At 42.0% G+C, this 19,989-nt stretch overlaps 1 protein-coding gene across 1 annotated transcript in view; it reads left to right on the forward strand.

Moving 5' to 3' along the window:
• Positions 1 to 19,989, forward strand: part of CNKSR3 (CNKSR family member 3) — a 157,707-nt gene that overhangs the window by 115,612 nt on the left and 22,106 nt on the right. Inside the window, exons 4-6 of the mRNA XM_073672439.1 lie at positions 2,023 to 2,110; positions 6,172 to 6,213; positions 10,894 to 11,013. Coding sequence (XP_073528540.1) covers positions 2,023 to 2,110; positions 6,172 to 6,213; positions 10,894 to 11,013 — 250 coding nt within the window. The remainder of the gene's footprint in view (positions 1 to 2,022; positions 2,111 to 6,171; positions 6,214 to 10,893; positions 11,014 to 19,989) is intronic.

Raw genomic sequence — 19,989 nt, forward strand, 5'->3', positions numbered from 1 at the left:
GTTTTTTATGTCTGAAAAAATAGTGACTATTTTGAACAAAAAAAATCTGGATTTATGTATGAAGTGCAGCTTTAAACTAAGGTTATACGAGTTCATGAAAAAAACACATATTTGTAAATGTAAAAACAGATAGGAAAGTTGAATTGGTAGTTCATCATTTACTTATTTCATTGGTAGGGCATTTAGTCAGTAGGGCATTGTTTACTTTCACAAATTGGTAAAGCATTGAGTTGGTAGGACGTTGTTCACTTTCGCACATTGGAAAGGCATTCTTTACTTTAACACATTGGTAGGGAACTCCGTTGGTAGGACACTGTTTACTTTCACACATTGGTAGGGATTCACTAGGTATGGCATTGTATACTTTCACACATATCACTAATTTAATTAAACTGTACTTATTCTAACAGTCATGCCCATGTGAGGATACCAAGACATTATGATTTAAACTTGGAAAATCACAACAATAAATGGCTTTCACATCCTGCTGTACCTGAGTTTTTTCACCAAAAACGCTGCATAAACTAATAGGAGTTTTTTGCTGCTTTTTTCCGTGCATATTCATTGCTTTTTATGTGTGAAAAAACGCTGAAAGAATTGTCATGCTGCAGCTTTCAAAAACGCAGCAGTTCAGTCAGGAAAATAAAACATGCGTGTGCATGAGATTTCTGAAATCTCATAGCTTTTGCTGAATGAAGCAAAAAACACCGCAAAATGCAATGTTTGAACACACCTAACAATATTGGTCAATGTATATTACTGAAGAAGATAAACAAAAATCTTATACCCTTAACCTGCAACTTTATCCACTCTATGATGAGACATAAGGGTTTTACAAAACTCTTTAAAAGTTGGTTAATAGCAGGGAATAGGAATGAAAAATAGTATGTTTCCGTCTCCAGTGGTCTCTGCCAGTCTCAGGAGACCAGGAGTTGTTGTGGCCGATGTTGGCATATGATGACCACAAACGCCGGTGACTGGTTGCAGTTATCGCATGAATAACGTACAGCACCTGATTGCTGCTAAAAGTAGGCCGAAATCGTCAGGGGGATTGAAGAGGTGAGTATATGTAATTTTTGTTTTAACCCTTTCCTTGCATTTGGCTACATCTTGTAATGTACATAGTTCTTGTGATGACATTTACATCTTACAATAGGCAATACTGCCTGTAGCATGTCTCTTGTCAAAGCTGTCACTGGTTAGCATGGCCAGTAGTCACACAGGCCCACTGAAGATTGTCCTGATAGAAATAACCATCAGATCCTGAGAATTGACATAATAAGCCACAATTGTACATTGATAGTTTGATATGTTGTTGTTTCTATTGAATCCGTACCCACTCTGTGCCCGTGCTTAGGCAGGAGCTGTGCATGCCTGTCACCTCTTTGTGATCGGTGTGATGATAATATGCTATCATGCCCCGTCTTCCACTGATCTTGAGATTAAAAGTGCACTCAAATATAAACAAATGCTAACAATTTAGTTACTCTTTAAAAAGGTCATTATAAAATAGTATTTCCTTGTCTTGAAATACCTTCTGTTCCCCATTTCCTGTGTTTCTGATTTTTCACAGTTCAGCATCTGTCTGGTCTGTATAGTTGTATACGCCTTGCAAGAATTTCCTATTCTAAACTCCATGAATTCTCACATTTGTAAACAGCTATGATTGTTATGTTCTTTTCCCATAAGAAATGACAAAAGTAGAAGAACTCCACACGTACACTTCCCATGCTATTGAGTAGAAACCTCATTTATACTTCCTTTGGCATTCTGATAAAAGACAGACTGCTATGAAGGTAAGGAATGTAGGACTTGGCTGTCCTCAGGACATTTATTTCTGTGCTTTATAGATAGCTCCTGGAGCTTACGTGAGAGAGGAAACTGTTTTGCTGCTTAACCGAGAAAGATGTTCCCTGGCCTGCTGACCCAATTCACAATGTATCTTTAGCTTGCCAGTATGTTCTCTTCAAAGAGTCTTTAGCAGTCTTTGTTCAGACTGGATTTCTTTCTGTTTGGTTACAGGACACCATTTACTGGGATCACTGACTTCTCTACAACAAAGAACAAAATCATTCAGCTTTGTCTGGACTTGACAACCACCGTTCAACAGGTCATTATGATGTAGAAACCGTTTGGATTCATCTCATGAAATCTATGTAATCACACTTACACCCTCAGTATCAAAGCCAGACTATGAATATCATGAAGCATGAAGTCAGTAGCACTTAATGCAGAGCACCTATAGATCATGTAGCAAACCTATATGGCGACGGTTTATGTGTAGATCCTGGATTAATAATCCAGATTTGTTTACTTGGTACTAGATCAATGAAACAAATACAGAAAAACTTTTCATTTCAGAAATAATTGCCATCCATTTACTCTGTAGGTTTTGTAAGTGTATACAGTATAACTAACAGCAAAAGTCCTCTAAGATGGAGGCTGACCGCCTTCTCTTGTCTTTGCAGCTTCCTCACAAACTGACCGGCACATCAGCCTTCTCCATTAGAAAAGCAGCCTTCCCATGTAATGATTTTTTCTATTGGAGGAGACTGATGGACAGATCTGATCATGAGACCCTCCAGCCGGACCTGGAGATTTCTAGAGTTCAGGATCCCAGAAACATGGCAGAGAGACGGCATACTGTTAGATCCAGAAATATTCGGACAGTGACCTAATCTTCGTGATATTGTGTCACACTGTCTCCATTACAGAGGATGTGGCTTGCTTGGATCATGAGCTGTTCCAAGTCTTCTCTATACTTTCTTCATTCCATCATTTTTGTACAGGTTGATCTTCGTTTCATCTGCCCAAAAGAATGCTTTTACAGAACTGGCCTGGCTTCTTTAGAGGTTTTTTGGCAAAGTCTAATCTGGCCTTTCTATTTTTAAGGCTGATTAATGGTTTACACCTTGTGGTGAACCCTATGTATTTGCTGTCATGAAGTCTTTTTCTTCTGGTAGACTTCGATACAGAGACATCTACTTCCTAGACAGTGTTTTTTACTTGGGTGGATGTTGTGAAGGGGTTTTTCTTCTCCATGAAAAGGATTCTGCGATCATCCACCTCTGTTGTCTTCTGTGGACGTCCAGGCCTTTTTGAGTTCCCAAGCTCACCGGTGTGCTCATATTTTTGCAGAATGTACCAAACAGTTGATTTGGCCACTGCTAACATTTCTGCTATCTCTTTGATGGATTTCTTCTTTTTTTCAGCCTATTGATGGTCTGTTTCTCTTCCATTGAGAGCTCATTTGACCACATGTTATGGGTTCACAGCAATAATAGCATCCAATGGCACACCTGGAATCAGCTCCAGATCTTTTAGCTGTTTAATTGATGATGGATTACTGAGTGAATAACTTATGCAGCCCATTAAACCCTCCCGACAAATGCAGTATATAAACGTCATGGCGATCGCCCGCGCACAGGGGGCTGTTCGTAGGCGATCGCTGCTAGGTGTCAGCTGATTGTGACAGCAGACACCCGGGATTCAGTACCAGGAGCGGTGCCTGCACCACTCCCGGCACTTTAACCCTCTTAATGCTGCGTTCACAGAATTTAGCGAGAAGGCTGAGTGAAGAAAGCACCTCTGCCCTTATATCGGAGACCCCATGACGTCATCGCGAGGTCCTGATCGTTGCCATGCTGTCCCGAAGTCGTCCGGGTCACCAGAGCTAGCAAAGTTGCTAGATCATGCGCAGTGCATGATCTTGCAACTTTGTGTGTCAGTGCAGCATTGACAGTTTATAAGGCATAGGAATGCTCCTGCATCCCAATGCTTTATAAGCGATCAGGCTGGAAAAAGTGAAAGTCCCATAGTGGGACAAAGTGTAAAAGTGAAAAAAAAAAGTAAAAATATATTTAAAAAAAAAAGAATTACAATATAATAATAATAAAAACATAAAAATATACTGTACCCATAAATAAATATTTTTATTAAAAAGTACACATATTTGGCATTGCCATGTCCGGAACAACCTAACCTATAAAACTGTCCCACTAGTTAAAACCTTCGGTGAACACCGTAAAAAAAAAAAAAAAAACTAGGCAAAAAACGATGCTTTATCATGAAGCCACCGAACAAAAAGTGCAATAAAACGCGATCAAAAGGAAGTATGTAAATAAAAATGGTATGTCTGAACAGGTAATCTTGTCCTGAAAAAAACAAGCCACCATACAACTCCATCAGCGGAAAAATAAAAAACTTATAGCTCTCAGAATAAAGCGATGCAAAAATAATTATTTTTTCTATAAAATAGTTTTTATTGTGTAAAAGTGCCAAAACAAAAAAAAAAATGTGATATCGCTGTAATCGTACTGACCAAAAGTCAATTTTACCACACGCTGAACGAACGACATAAAAAAAACCCCTAAACAACAATTCCTGAATTGCTGGTTTTTGTTTATTCTGCCTCCCAAAAATCAGAATAGAAAGCGATCAAAAAATGTCACATGCTCAGAAATGGCATCAATAAAAACGTCAACTCACCCCTCAAAAAACAAGACCTCACATGACTCTGTCAGCCCAAATATTGAAAAATTATAGCTCTTAAAATATGGCGATGCGCAATAAAAAGCATCTTTTACTGTGTGACAGTAGCCAAACATAAAACCTCGACAAATCTGGTATCGCTGAAATGGCACCGACCCGAAGAATAAAGTCGTTCAATCACTTATACTGCACGAGGAACGGCATAAAAAATAAATAAAACCAATTCTTCTCCTGCTGTTGATTTGTTTATTCTGCCTCCCAAAGATCGCAGTAAGGGTCAGCTCACATTTATCCGCTCTGTGCTGAGCGCTTACTATGGGGTATCCGTGTACATCTCTGAAATACGTGATTCAGACGGAACCTCCGGCAGACGATTACCTATAATGAGGCAGATGGAAGCACTGTGGACGCCGTCTGGCCTATGATCCGAAGCGGGGTCAGTCTTTTTAGGCGTGCATAAAAGTGCCGTTGGCCACAGTTTTGTGCACTTCTGAAAAGAACAACGCTGAATAGAAGTCAGACGGAGTCCAGAGTAACTCTGCTGCCTCATTATAGTGAATGGATCCCTCTGGGTTTCATCGGAATCATGTCACTCGGAGATTTAGATGGAAACCCTGATGTAAGTGCTCAGCGTAGAGAGCAGGAACGTGATCCAAAATGTTACGTAAAATGTTCCTAACAAAAACTTCAAATCAATCCACAAAAAAGTCCCCACTGGGGTCCTTCATCTGTCAATGGAAATATAGGGGGCTTCCACATTACTGGTAATACAAAGGCTCTGGAAAAGCGTCATGGATCTTCGCCCCCCAAAAGAAATTCAGCAAATTCTGCACTCTCAAATCCAAATTATCCCCTCCTTTCTGAGATCCAGTGTGCCTAAACCTCAGTTAGCATCCATATATTTGGCATTTCTGTATGAGTGAAAGCCCACCTAATTTACATGTGCGTGTCTCCAGAAGCATGAGCTGGGCACAACGCACAGGCACTACAACATACTGGTCAATACAACGGCAGTTTGAAATTTTCACTCAGCAACATCCGCTGCTGCTTGTTTCTGGAAAACACCCATGGAGTCAAAATTGTAATATTTGGCCCAGTCATGAAGGTGAAAACAGGCTTGGGGGTAAAGAGGTTAAAGAGCTTTTGAGATAATTGTCCAATTACTTTTAGTCCCTTTAAAAAGAGGCAGCTGCATATTAAAGAGCTGTAATTCGTAAATCCTTACTAAAATTAGGATGTAAATAACCTCAAATTAAAAGTCTGCACTTTAAGGCCATATTGCTTATATAACTGTATCTTGAATATGTTTTAGTAAACAGCCAAAATGCCAAAATTGGGTCACTGTCCAAATATTTCTGGACCTAACTGTATATGTTGATATTTTGACCTGCTTGCCTGTACAGACAACAATACAAGGTACTTTCATACAGAAGGAGCTGGAGTTGGCGCCAGTCATATGATGCCCAAAAATAAAAGAACGGTCTAGTGACAAACACACTTAAATATTCTTCCTGAACTTCCCAGTTCTGCTCCTGATGAGTGGTTTTACTTTATGTATAATTAACAGAAATAATGTGACATATTACCCTAACATAGGGCGGAATAACGTAAATTATTCTAAGTATGTTAGTATCTGCTCCTCTTTTATTTCTAATTAGCTTTGTTTTCTTGTCTTTGCAGGAATCCACAGTTGCTGAAATGGAAGATTCAGTTCTAAACGTTGTAAGCTCATATTATATATCTTATAAAAAATAGAGGGTGGATAGGTAGGAAGATGGCTAGATAGGTGGATAGTTAGATGTTACCAGTATAAACAGAAGAATGAATTAAACATGTTGTCCATTACTTTGATATTGATGACCTATCCTCAGATAAGGTTATTGGGGTCCCAGCTCTCCCTCCGATCAGCCGTTAACAGCTCCAGCGGCTACACTGCGCCGAACAGAATCGAACAGCTCCATACAGTGTTTAGTGGCCGATTCTGAGAACTGCAGCGTCAATTAAAGGAACAGTTATCAATATCAAAGTAGCCGACAACCCCTATAAAATGTTTATTTACTGATAGGATATACAGTATTTTATATTCCTGTCCAGTTCCGTTTCCTGTACTCTGATACTCTTGTCAGTGATCAGAAATGCCAGTCTCTTTTCCCCCGGATCAAACTATTTGGGAACATCTCACTGCTGCATCTCGTGTAGAATAAAGCATCGCTCTGCATTTTTTCTGACAGTTTGTCTTCCAGCGTAACCATTGTTTAGAAAATGAATTCAGAAAAATGCCCAAATCTGCTTTGCCCCATTAAACAAAAGACATTCAGTGAGATTCATTCATTCTGCAAAAGTTCGATTAGTGGAAGTGATGCCTATGTACTCTATTTCTAGACTTCATTTGACTGCGGAAACAGGACAAGGTGATCTTCTCATCTTTGCTGACATGTAATCATCATTTCCATCTCGCTTGGCTGTAGATAGCCTTCAAACGTGAAGTTCAATTAACAAAATTGTTCATGACTGAAAAGCCAGTATACCGAAAAAAAGTTTTGTCTTTGAAGTTTCTCTGTATTTTTTTTAATCGACTGTGATAATATTAATTTCATAGAATCTTTTCTTTCATTTCTGGTGTGTGAATAAACATCATAAAAACACATTGGGGGAAACTTATTAATTTATTTTTTCATACACTACTCCAAAAAATTAGACATTTGTCTCTTAACCCCTTCACTACATGTACGCGCAAGTCGGAAGCAGGTGTGTGGAGCGGGCTTATGGGGTGAATCGGCATGTAATGGCTGTGTGTTACAGCCAAGACCTGCCTCTAACAATTGCAGGTGGCGTGAAGCGCTGCCCGTGATTGTTAACCTATTAAATGTTGGTGTGAAACTCTGACAGCATCACTAACCGCCCACAGGCATGAGGGGCGCATCACTCTAAACGCCCATCGGCACGCCCATGACGTGATCGCAGGTCGCTGATGGATTGCTATGACAGCCAGGGGTCTGTTGAAGACCTCCATGCTTGGCATTATGGAGCTTCCCTGAAACCCTCCCTGTGGCCTTTAAAGGAGACTGTGATTTTTACTATATATAGCAGTGCTGTGATATTGCTGTATATAGCACAAGCGATCAGACCATCACAGCTTCAGGTCCCCTAAAGGGGCTAATACGAACAGTGACAAGTAAAAATAAATAAATAAATAAAGTTTTAAAAAATATTGAAAAAATAAAAAAAACTTAAAAGATCAAATCACCCCACCTTTTCCCCCATTACAAAGATAACAATAAAATACAAGCATGTGGTATTGCTGCATTCAAAAAAGTCCCATCTATCAAAATCTAAAAATAATTAAACCGATCGGTAAATAACGTAAGCAAAAAAAATTTAAAACCACCAAAATTACGTTATGAATGAAAACGTCTCGCCCTGCAAAAAATAAGCCATCACACAGCTCCATCAACCAAAAAATGAAAACATTACGGGTTGACACAAACCCCCAAATTTAGTGATATTTTTTTCACCACTAAAATAATAAAAAACTGGACATGTTAGGTATCGCCGTAATCAGACTGAAAAGTAGAATCATATTGTTCACCATAAAGTTTAAACTATAAAAACAGTTCCTAAAAGGCAATGTCAGAATTGCGTTTTATTACAATTTTTCCTCACTTGGAATTTTTTTTTCCAGTTTTCCAGTACACTATTTGGTTTGGTAAAATGCATGGTGTCATTCAAAAGAACAACTCGTTCCACAAAATAAACAAGCCCTCATATGTCTATGTGGAAAAAAAAAAGTTATTGCTCTGGGAAGAAAGGGAGGAAAAAGTCAAACAATCAAGTCTTTGACTGCTATGAGCAGGTGCAGATTTAAACCACAAATTTGTGCCATTTTCTGGTTTAAGGCTCTGTGCCCACGTAGCGTTCTTGTGTTTTTACGGCCGCGAAAACGCTTGTAAAACCGTCTGCCATGCAAAGTAATGTGAATTTGGATGTGCTGTGCACATGATGCGCTAATTAGCGCGCCAAATTTGCATTGCGTTGCAAAACGCAGCATGACCATTTCTACCGCGATTACGCCGTAAATTCGCAGGTATATGTGGATTTGCTGTGTTTCAATTAAATTCAATGGCCGCGAATTTGCGGCGTAGTCTCGGTGCGTGTGGTACCCAGAATGAAGAGGAGACTACAACTCTTCATCCTGGGTACCACGCAGTGAAAAAAAGAAAAGAAAAGTTAAAAGTAAAAAAACCCTGTATACTCACCTCTCCTTGACTCCTCCCGGCGGCGGCGATCCTCTCTCCTCTGCGTCCCGCGGTGTACTGGCAGGACCTGCGGTGACGTCATTTAATCAGCTGATGGTCACACGACCGCTGACGTCAGCGGTCAGGTGATGGTTGCGTGACCATCAGCTGACTAAATGACGTCACCGCAGGTCCTGCCAGTACACGGCAAGCGCGAACTCTGGCACCACACTCCTCTTCCAGACTCGCAGGAGAGCAAGGTATGTAGCCTAATGGCGGCGGACATAGCGGTGTGCGGTGAGCGCTTCCGCATACCGCGATCTCCGGCACCACAGTCCTTCAGCCCGGCCTCTTCCTGCTCCCTCTCACCTGTAACAGCAGATGTTTTCTTTTGTCTGGAGCCAGACTTCCGCAGTCTATAGAGGCTTCGGATTTCCATGACACCGACTCCACAACTCCGACTCCTGCATACATGGCTCATGTTTAAGTGATAAATTTACTGTAGCACAGATTCATCTCAGCTAAAAGTCTAGACCCTTAGATCAGGAATAGGACAGACATTTATAGGACATTTCATAACTTTCCCAAATTCTTATGAAAAAATATTCCCCACAAACTGCATTGAACTACTGTACCCAATTTATTGTATATTTTAGGAGTCGGAGTTGGTCCATTTTATACCGACTCAGACTCCACCAACATGGGCTCCGACTCCACGACTCTGACTCCACAGCCCTGTTTATTAGAGAGCTCTATATAATCATGTGAAGCAGTTTACAAATAAAACAAAAAGGCTCAGAATCCTGCACCTCAGAGCTCTAAGGGGTAATCTCATTATTAAATTGGTATAATTAGCTAGTCATGATAAAAATAAGCAAGTTTGCAATTGACTTGCTTTTCTCTATCTGCTGTTTTGCTGTTAGAGCTTTTATCTTACATAGTGTACCGCAAGGAGATCAGCCATCAGATTCTTGCCCAGTACGTGCAGTAATTACATTCCAGGCTGAAAAGTTAACTCCTGAGATCCCAGCCTCCTCTCTCCAGCCCATTAATTTCTATACAGTAATTAGCTGCCCAAGTCCCACTCACTGTCAGCTCCTCACTGAGCTGCTTTTATCAGTCATGCTAAATCATCATCTCCTGGCCCCAGCCCCCAATATTTCTAAAGTTGTTCTCCTATTCATTGCACACTTAATCCCTGTGCTTGTTCAAACGCCCTTTTATATATATTTGTATTCATAGTGATAGCAGTATAGACTTTGGAACAAGCACTGATACAGTATAATGTGTAACTCAGCACAAAGACAATGTTAAGCCCCCGTCTCACATAGCGAGATCGCTAGCGAGATCGCTGCTGTGTCACGTTTTTGGTGACGCAACAGCGACCTCACCAGCGATGTCGCTATGTGTGACACTTTGCAATGATCAGGCCCCTGCTGTGAGGTCGCTGATCGCTGCAAAGTGTCCTGGACCATTTTTTGGTCGTTGCCCTCCCGCTGGTCAGCACACATCGCTGTGTGTGACCAGCGGGAGCAGCGATCAGGCTGGTAACCATGATAAACATCGGGTTACTAGGGGCACACGCGCACCTAGTAACCCGTTGTTTATCATGGTTACGAGCCTGCTAAAGTGAGCGGTAACCTCCCGCTCACCTTAGCAGAGTGGTAACCATGATAAACAACGGGTTACTAGGTGCGCGTGTGCCCCTAGTAACCCGATGTTTACCATAGTTACCAGCCTGCTCCTGCTTCAGCAGCAGGCTGTTAACCAGGAGCAGGACATCGTGGAAAGATTCTTTCCACGATGTCGCTGCTCCCCTGATCGTTGGTGAGCCTGCCTGTTTGACAGCTCACCAGCGACCACATAGCGACGCAGCAACGATCCCTGACAGGTCGTATCGTTGTTGAGGATCGTTGCAGCGTCGCTAAGTGTGACCGGACCTTTACTGAACCAAAACTGTCACTCAAGGAGGAGTGTTGCACCCCAGCAGCAAGGAAGTGAAAAGCTGTGCAGCAGTGTGCTTCTAGAGACACAAGTTGATATTAACCCTTTACTGCCCTCTTACATAGGTCACTGATCCCAAGACAATGGCCTAGAGAAGGACTGATGCTGAGAAACAGACGATGACATACTAGAAATCTGAAATCATTTACCATTTTTCTTGTAGTCTAAAGTTCTGAATGGAATATGTGACAAAACATACAAATTTACCACAGACCCCTTAACAAGTCAAAGTGCCTGTCTGGATGAAGTCGTCCTAACTAATATCAGACCCGGGGAAGGATTGGTAAGTAGATAGAATTGCTTTTCTGCAATCCAATTACAATATTCTAGAATGCTACTAAACGTTATACTCAGAAAAGGTAATGGTACAGTTTTACAGTTTTACTTAATGAGCCGTTTGCTTAGCCATGTAAAATAGCAATTAGAGCATTGCTGAAAGGATAAAACTTAGTGTGGGCGTTGCTGCATCTGACAGAAATCAAAATTGGAAATGTGGTCAGAATCTCTCAGGATTTACAGGTCTAGGCTATGTGCCCTTGATGCAGAAATGCTCCGGGTTTTTCCTGAGTGTTTCTCCATCTTCCTGGCAGAACAAACGCATGCGGATTGTACATTCAGATTGTACATGCGGATTGTACATGCTTATTGTACATGTGGATTGTACATGCGTTTTTCCTGCCAGGGATAAGCGTAAGTGAAGCGTTTTGATCATGCGATATCGCATGCGGGTTGACAAGCGTTTTCCAAGCGATTTTAGCATCACTTGGAAAGTGCTTGACAACTTGGTCACACTATATAAATCCATGGATTTTATATAGTGTGACCAAGTTAGTTAAAAAAAAGAATAAAAATGATAAAAAATAACAAAAGCACATTATACTCACATTCCGATGGACCCCGGTCTCCTTATCCGATGCGTCCGGTCTTCCCGGTGTCTCGCGGTTGTGTAAAAGGACCTGCCATGACGTCATTTATTCATCTGACAGGTCACGTGACCGCTGACGTCGGTGGTCGCGTGACCCGTCACATGAATAAATGACGTCATGGCAGGTCCTTTTAGACCATCGCGAGCTGCCGGGAAGCTAGGACGCATTGTACAGGAGACCGGGGGCCATCAGAAGGTAAGTATAATGTATATTTTTTATTTAAATTTTTTTTCTTTTACAGGTACTATGGTACCCGGGTCTGGATGAGAGTCTCATCTTCTCCAATCTTGGGTACCATCCGCACATTGAATCGCTTAATATCCGCATGTGCACATGTAGCCATGCGGATATTAAGCGATTCAATACAAGTCAATGGCGGTGAAAACGCCGTGATTCCGCAAAATAATTGGTAGTGCTGCGGATTTTTCCGCAATGATAATCCGCAGCGGAAATTTCCGCAGAATGTGTACAGCACATGCGGATTATCATTGGGGAACATGGCAGACCTTCTACCAAGCGTTTTTTAAGGGTTTCTGCAGCGGAATTGTGGGCACACAGCCTAACACACTACAGTTATGTGTATGATACTGTATGTATGATATTCATTTAGTGATTATTTGCTTTTACTTTAGCTACATTGTAATCGCTTGGCTCTATAGGCTTGAAGGACTCTGAATATAGAAGCTTGTAATATGGAGCAAGATCATCAAGCAACTGTGTATATGCAGCACAGTTTTACACACTTTTAGCATAAGGAGATTTGTGATTTTGACTGGTCACACAAATTGCATTGGAATGTTTATATACTGTGAAGATTGTACTTATTCTTTATCACCGCTTGTAAAGACACCCTTATTATTATGGTGCATTTAGATGTGGTAGAGGAAGAAGATCTGGCTCCACGGGGTAAAACCTTTTCTGTATTCATGAAAGAATATAAATCCAGTAGTGAGGGTAAAAACATAGCATGCCGTAGCTAAAAACCAGGTACACAATCCATAGTTCAGTAGTCAATTGAACAGCCGGGCGATCAGCGCGTTTCTGGTGTTATACAGCCTAAGGGTGCTTTCACATAGCGTTCTGTGTCCCCATCGGGGCATACGTCCTTTTATTCCCATCAAAACGGGGTCTGGACGTGTTCTCTGACAGGGCCATAGACCGCAATGGTGACGGCAGAGTGAACGTGCTCTCTGCCGTGCTCATTTTTCAGGAGTGTTCGCCTCCTGTGGGCGTACACTTCCGAAAAAAAGTGCACGGCAGGGCGCACGTTCGCTCTGCCGTCACCATTGCGGTCTATGGTCCTGTCCAGACCCTGTTTTGATGGGAATTTTAGGACGTATGCCCCGAGGGTGACAATGAACGCTATGTGAAAGCACCCTTAATCATGTTGGTCATGCTGGTTGGGCTAATTGTGGGGCTATCATATTATTTGGAGGGCTATTTGTGTGGCCATCATACTATTTTTTGGGGCATCATACTATTTGGGTGCTATTAGCAGAGCCATCATACTATTTGGAGGTCTATGTGAAGGCCATCAAACTATTTGGAGTGCTATGTGGGGGCCATCATGCAATTTGGAGGGCCATAATACTATTTGCAGAACTATGTGGGGGCCTTCATACTACTTGGAGTGCTATGTGGGGGCCATCATGCAATTTGGGGGGCTATAATACTATTTGCAGGGCTATGTGGGGGCCTTCATACTATTTGGAGTGCTATGTGGGGGCCATTATACTATTTGGAAGAGTATATGAGTCCATTATACTGTTTGTTGGGCTGTGTGTGGGAACAATTATACTCTTTACTGTGTGGGGTCCATTATGCTGTGTACAGGATTGTGTGAGGTCCATTATACTGTGTGCAATGTTGTGCGGCATCCATTATACCATGTGGAGGGTTGTGTGTGCGCCATTATACTTTGTGGAGGGTTGCAAGGCCGCCATTATACTATCTGGAGGACTATTTGGGGGCTATTATAATGTGTACACTCCATTGTACAGTGTGGAGGGTTGTGTGGGAGCCACTATGCTGTATGAAGGGCCACTATACTTTATGGAGGGCCATCATCCTGTATGGAACGCTGTGTGGGGGTCAACATATTGTGTAGAGGCCATCATTCTGTGTGTGAGGGACTACGTGGGTCATCATACTGTGTTGGGGTCACTGTGGGGGTATCATACTTTGCAGGGGGTATGCTAGGGTCATCATACTGTGCGTGTGGAGGGTACTGTGTCGGAATTCACCGTGGTAGTATCTTGCTGTGTTTGGGGGGCACATTTATCATACTTCATGGGGTCAATAAAGTGGTATCTTAGTGTGGTAACATTATGGGGCTTCATTTAGGGAAAAATTACTTTGTAAGGGCTGCAGAGTCTTCTGTGACCCCACTGAATATTATTTTTTTTTTGTAGGGTTTAGGAGGGGATCCAATTAGGACTCCTGCTATGGGGCCCCAATTAGAGGACTCCTGCTATGGGGCCCCATGATTTCTATGTATGCCCCTGCCTAGAACCCTTGCCTAGAACTGATGCTTTGGTAGGGGATTGGTACAAGACTCAAGTCAATAGGTTTTCCCATTTTTATGAGGTAAAATTAGGGGCCTCGGCTTATATTCGGGTCGGCTTATTTAAAATATACGGTATTTTAAAATCAGTGAGTACGTGGTGCCCATAATACTGCAGGACTGTGGCGTGCATTATACTATATGGGGGCTGCATTTTACCCTATGGGGTGTGTAATATACTGTATGGAGGACGATGGGGAGTGCATTATATTCTATGGAGGACCATGGGAAGTTCATTATACTATATGGAGGATTATGGGGGGCGCATTATACTATATGGGGGGAGCATTATACTATATGGAGGATTATGGGGGGCATTATACTATATGGAAGATTGTTGGTGGTGCATTATACTATATGGAAGGCTATGTGGGGCCATTATAATATTTTGAGGGCTATGTGGGGGGCCATTATACTGTATGAAAGCAATTATACAGTGTGAAGGTTTGTGTGGGGTCATTATACTGTTTGGAGGGCTGTGTGGGGACTATTATACTGTTTGGAGGGCTGTGTGGGGGCCATGAGAGTGTATGGAGGGCTCTGTGGGGTTCACAGTTGGGGGATTATACTGTGTTAGGGTCACCATACTTTGCCGTGGGAGTTGAAGTGGGGTACAGTAGGGTCATTATACTGTGCATGTGGAGGAATGCACCATAGGGGTATCATACTGTTTGGGGGGCACTTTTGTTGGCATCATACTTTATGGGGGCAATGAAGGAGGAATCTACGACTTCAGAAGGAGGTAAATTACTATGTAAAGGCTGGAAAGTTATGAGATCTGCTCTTCTGTGACACAGACAAATATTTATTTTTTGTAAGGGGGGGGGGGGGCAATTAGAGCTTCTGCTATGGGGCCCCATGACTTCTATGTACGCCCCTGCCTCTGGTACTACCAAATAAACAAACCTACTGGTGCAAAAATGGCTGCAGCTCGAGATGGTCTAAGGGGATGTAGTGGGCCAATTTATCCATTCACTGCCGAAATCTGTGCAAAGCTGGTTTGCCTAGGAAGATCCCCAGAATGCAGATCACCTAGTGAGCCTGGTGGAAAGATACTTTGCTGCAGAAAACTTCCTGAGCAGTCAAGGGAGCCTGAGTTTCCCTGACAGGTATACTCAAAAGAACGGGTCCAAGGATACGTCTGAGGCGTTCACAAAGACTCAGGAAGGGTCAGAGCTTAGTTCAAGAGGTACACCTTGCAACATTGTCTGTTGGAGGTGTCGTGCCCCGGGTCAAATATCAGTCCATTGTCTCTTGATCGCGGAGCCGATGGACTGCAGCATGGGCCGGCGCTGCTCCTACTTCTCCTACCCTGCCTGCAGCGCTGTTCCTCATCCTGGCGAGGAGCCTGTGGTGTGCCAAATAGCTGTAAATGGGTTACAAGTGACTGGACTTCTGGACTCCGGCAGTTTAGTGACCCCGGTAGGTGCCACATTTCCACATGTGCCAGTCCTTGGGAAGGTAGTAGGCGTCAGGTGTATTCATGGAGATACCAAAAACTTTCCTGTGGCCCGGGTCGACATTGACACAGACTGCGGTTCTGTGACCCACAAAGTGGGAGTGAGGTTGGCAAAAAGGATGTGGGAGCAATCCCTAAAGTCAATATCCCTGAGCTGGAGGTGTCTAGGGAAAATTTTGGAACTGCCCAACTGAGTGACTTAACTTTGAAAGTTACCCTGGAAAATGTTAGCGTGGTAAAAGTTGTTCCCCAGGATCCAGGAACCAGTGTTCAGTTTTCACATTTGGCTAGGCATAATGATCTGTTGTGTCAAAGGACTAAAGTGAGGGGCCAGGTGAAAGAGTGCCTCCTCAAGGCAAGATCCAAGGGGTATAGGCTGGTGATTCGGGTGATACAATTATTTTAACCTGGAGATCGTGTGCGGGTATTGGTGCCCACAGTGGGGAACAAATTTCTCGCCAAGTGGCAAGGGCCCTATGAAGTAATGGAAAGGGTTGGTGAAGGCCACTATAAAGTTTGCCAACCAGTGGAAAGGAATCCCCACCAGGTGTCGCATCAGCTTAGTCAAGTCTTGGCAGGACGGGGTATACTGTGGGTTGGCAGATGGTGCCCAGCCCAGGGCTTTGGGCAGAGGGTGGGGTATGTAGCAAAGCCAGGTAGGACAGAGCTATATCCCAACTCTGCAGGGTCTTATTAGAGGCAACTGCATAGCATTTTTCTAGAAGTAGTAGGTAGGTTCGCTGGGGTGCAGTGTGCTGGGGAACTGAGCAAAGTACCATTTGTTGCAGGCTAAACTGAGCCAGATGAAGTGCCAGGATTGCCGCACAGGTGAGAGACTGTAGTTTGTGCCTGGGAAGAGAGGTGAAAAGAGCTCTTGGTGATGGTCTCTTTGACTGAACTTGAGAGACAGGTGGACAATTATTTGAATGGGTGCGCCTGCATGTGCCTGTATATGGACTGTTTAATTTGTTTCTTTATGCCGGAGAAAGGCTGCTTGTTTTCTGTTCTGCTGGAAGTTTATGCACGTCAATAAACCTCCCTGTTTGACTCAGAAACTATGTGCCTGTGTGAATGCTACCAGCTGCCTAAAAGTCAGTAAATCTCTACAACAGATATTAAAATTCTAGCTAAAACTCTTGCTTTAACCTGTCAGAGACAGAGCCAATTTTGACCTTAATGATCAGGACAAATTTTTGAAATCTGATCAGTGTCACTTTATGAGGTTATAACTCTGGAACGCTTCAACGGATCCTGGTGATTCTGAGATTATTTTTTCGTGAAGTATTGTACTTCATAATAGTGGTAAAATTTGTTCGATAAGACTTGCGTTTATTTGTGAGAATATCGGAAATTTGGCTAAAATTTTGAAAATTTCGCAAATTTGAATTCTTATGCCCTTAAACCAGAGAGATATGTCACACAAAATAATTAATAAATAACATTTCCCATATGTCTACTTTACATCTGCATCATTTTTGAAACATAATTTTATTTTGTTAGGAAGTTAGAAGGGTTAAAAGTTGATCAGCAATTTCTCATTTTTCCCACAAAATTTACAAATTTTAGTGACCACATCACATTTGAAGTGACTTTAGGGGGCTTATATGACAGAAAATCCATAAAAGTGACACCATTCTAAAAACTGCACCCCTCAAAGTCCTCAAAACATTCAATAAGTTTATTAACCCTTGAGGTGCTTCACAGGAACTAAAGCAACGTGGAAGGAAAAAATTAACATTTTACTTTTTTTTTTTAACAAATTTTTTCATTTTCAGAATGGTAACAGGAGAAAATGCACCCCAAAATTTATTGTGTAATTTCTCCTGAGTACGCCGATATCCCATATGAGGAGAAAAACTACAGTTTGGGCGCACGGTAGGGATCGGAAATGAAGGAGTGACATTTTGAAATGCAGACTTTGATGGAATGGTTTCAGGGCGTCATGTTGCGTTTGGAGAGCACCTGATGTGCCTAAACAATGTAAACTCCCCCAAAAGTGACCCTATTTTGGAAACTACTCACCTCAAGGATTTTATGCAGGGGTATAGTGAGCATTTTAAACCCATAGGTACTACCCAGAATTTGATAACATTTAAGTCGTCATATTGAAAAAGTTCATTTTTTTCACGAAAATGTTGTTTTAGCCCCAAATTTGTAATTTTCTCAATGGATAATAGGAGAAAACGGATCCCATAATTTGTTACGCAATTTCTCTGGAACACGATAATACCCCATGTGTGGTCAAAAATTTCTGTTGGGTACATGGCATATCTAGGAAAGGAAAGAACACTATTTGTATGGAATAGATTGTGAATGCCACGTTGCAGTTGGAGAGCCCCTAACATGCGAAAACAGCAGAAACCCCCCATAAGTGACCCCATTCTGAAAACTAGACCTCTCAAGGAATTCATATAGGGGTGTACTGAGCATTTGTAACCTGCAGGTGATTCACAAAACTTTCTAGCATTTAGATCTTAGAACAAAAATGTTATACTGTCCTCAGATTAAATGTTAAATGTAATACTGTTTTAGCACCAAATTTATAATTTGCACAAAGGTTAATGGGAGAAATTGGACCCCATAATTTGTCATGCAATTTCTCCCGAATGTGGCAGTACCCTCCTATATGTGGTTATACACTACTGTTTGAGCACACGGCAGGGATTGGATGGGAAGGAGCGATTCTTGGCTTTTAGAACACACATTTCATGTGAATAGATTGTGGGTTCCATTAGCTGAGCCTCTGAGATGCCAAAACAGCAGAAGCCCCCCAGGTGACCCCATATTGGAAACTTCACTGCCTAAGGAATTCATCTAAGGGTGTAGTGAGTATTTTTAACACATAGTTGCCTCACAGAACATTGAGACATAGAAATATGACATTTTAGTGGTAACAATTTAATTTTTGTGTTTGCTTCAAATTTGTCAAGTACACAAGGGTTAATAGATAAAGCTGAACCCCATAATTTATTACGCAATTTCTCCCAAAAGCAGTGATTGTCCATATGTCGGCAGAAATTACGTCAAGGCTGAGAAGGGAGGAGCGCTATTTGGCTTTTGGAGCACAGATTTTGCTAGAATAGTTTAGGGGCCATAATTGCGGAGCTCGGAAGGTGCCAGAACAGCAGAAAAAAATTAAAAGTGACCCCATTGTAGAAATGAATTCATCTACAGATGCATTGACTATTTTGTGACATCCACACCAGGCTTTTTTTTCTAGAAAATTGCAAATATGCCAGTTTAGTGCTCATACACTGTGCCCTTATAATGTGCAGAGCCCCCATATATTGTGGCGCCCCCATACATTGTGTGCAGCTTGTGGTTCTGGCGACACATACCCCATAAATTGTTAAGTGTTTTCTCCGCCACAATAATTCCAAACGTGGCCGTTTACTGTGGTTTAGGCACAGTGGGGCTCAGAAGCAGGGGGTATTTGGATTTGTGAGTTAAAAAATTCACTGGATTTTGTTTGAGGGGACGGGAGCCATGTAGCTTTTCCAGACTCTTTGTTCTACCAGTAACATGGGACCCCCTATAGTTCTAGTGACCTGAGTGGGGGCTGGTTTTGTGCGGGATAAATTAGGGTTCTTATTGGTAACACTTTGGAGTACATAATATTTTTTTATTTCTTGTGTTCTACGCTAAGCACTTAACTCGGGGTTTCCGTGTAAATCTCATAAAAGTGCGATTTAGACGAAACCCCCAACGGAACTACGCACCATAATAAGGCAGATGGAGACGTTTTGGAGTCCATTTGGCGTCTCCTCCGGTGGTATCCATCATAGATCTGGGGTCGCCCACACTTAAGACACCTAAAATAATGGCACAAAACACACACCAGTCCAAAATGACTCCATCTGCCTCGTCAGTGAGTGGTTCAGTCAGAGGTTTTGTCTGAATCGCAGTTTTGGGGAATTTACACGGAAGCCTCAATGTAAATGCTCAGCGGAGAGCGCAGGATAAATGTGAGCTGAGCCTTGTTCCGATTTTTGGGAGGTAGAATGTACAAATAGATAGCAGTACAAGAATAGTTCTTATTTTTGCACGGTTCACTGTGCGGTATAAGTGACAAGGCGGATTTATTCTTCGGGTCAGTGCGATTACAGCGATACCAGATTTATATTGTTTTTTTAGGTTATGCTGCTATCACACAGTAAAAATGCTTTTTATAAAAAGTAAGCTTTTTTCGTCACCATATTCTGAGAGTTGTAACTTTTTTATTTTTTTGGCAGCTTTTTTTGGTACCATTTTGGGGCACATAATAATTTTTGATCGCTTTTTATTCAGATTTTTCAAACACAGAATGAACAA

Source organism: Phyllobates terribilis, unplaced genomic scaffold (assembly GCF_046119375.1).
Source record: "Phyllobates terribilis strain yellow unplaced genomic scaffold, ASM4611937v1 Scaffold_3__8_contigs__length_932513732, whole genome shotgun sequence".
In the NCBI taxonomy this organism is placed as follows: domain Eukaryota; kingdom Metazoa; phylum Chordata; class Amphibia; order Anura; family Dendrobatidae; genus Phyllobates; species Phyllobates terribilis.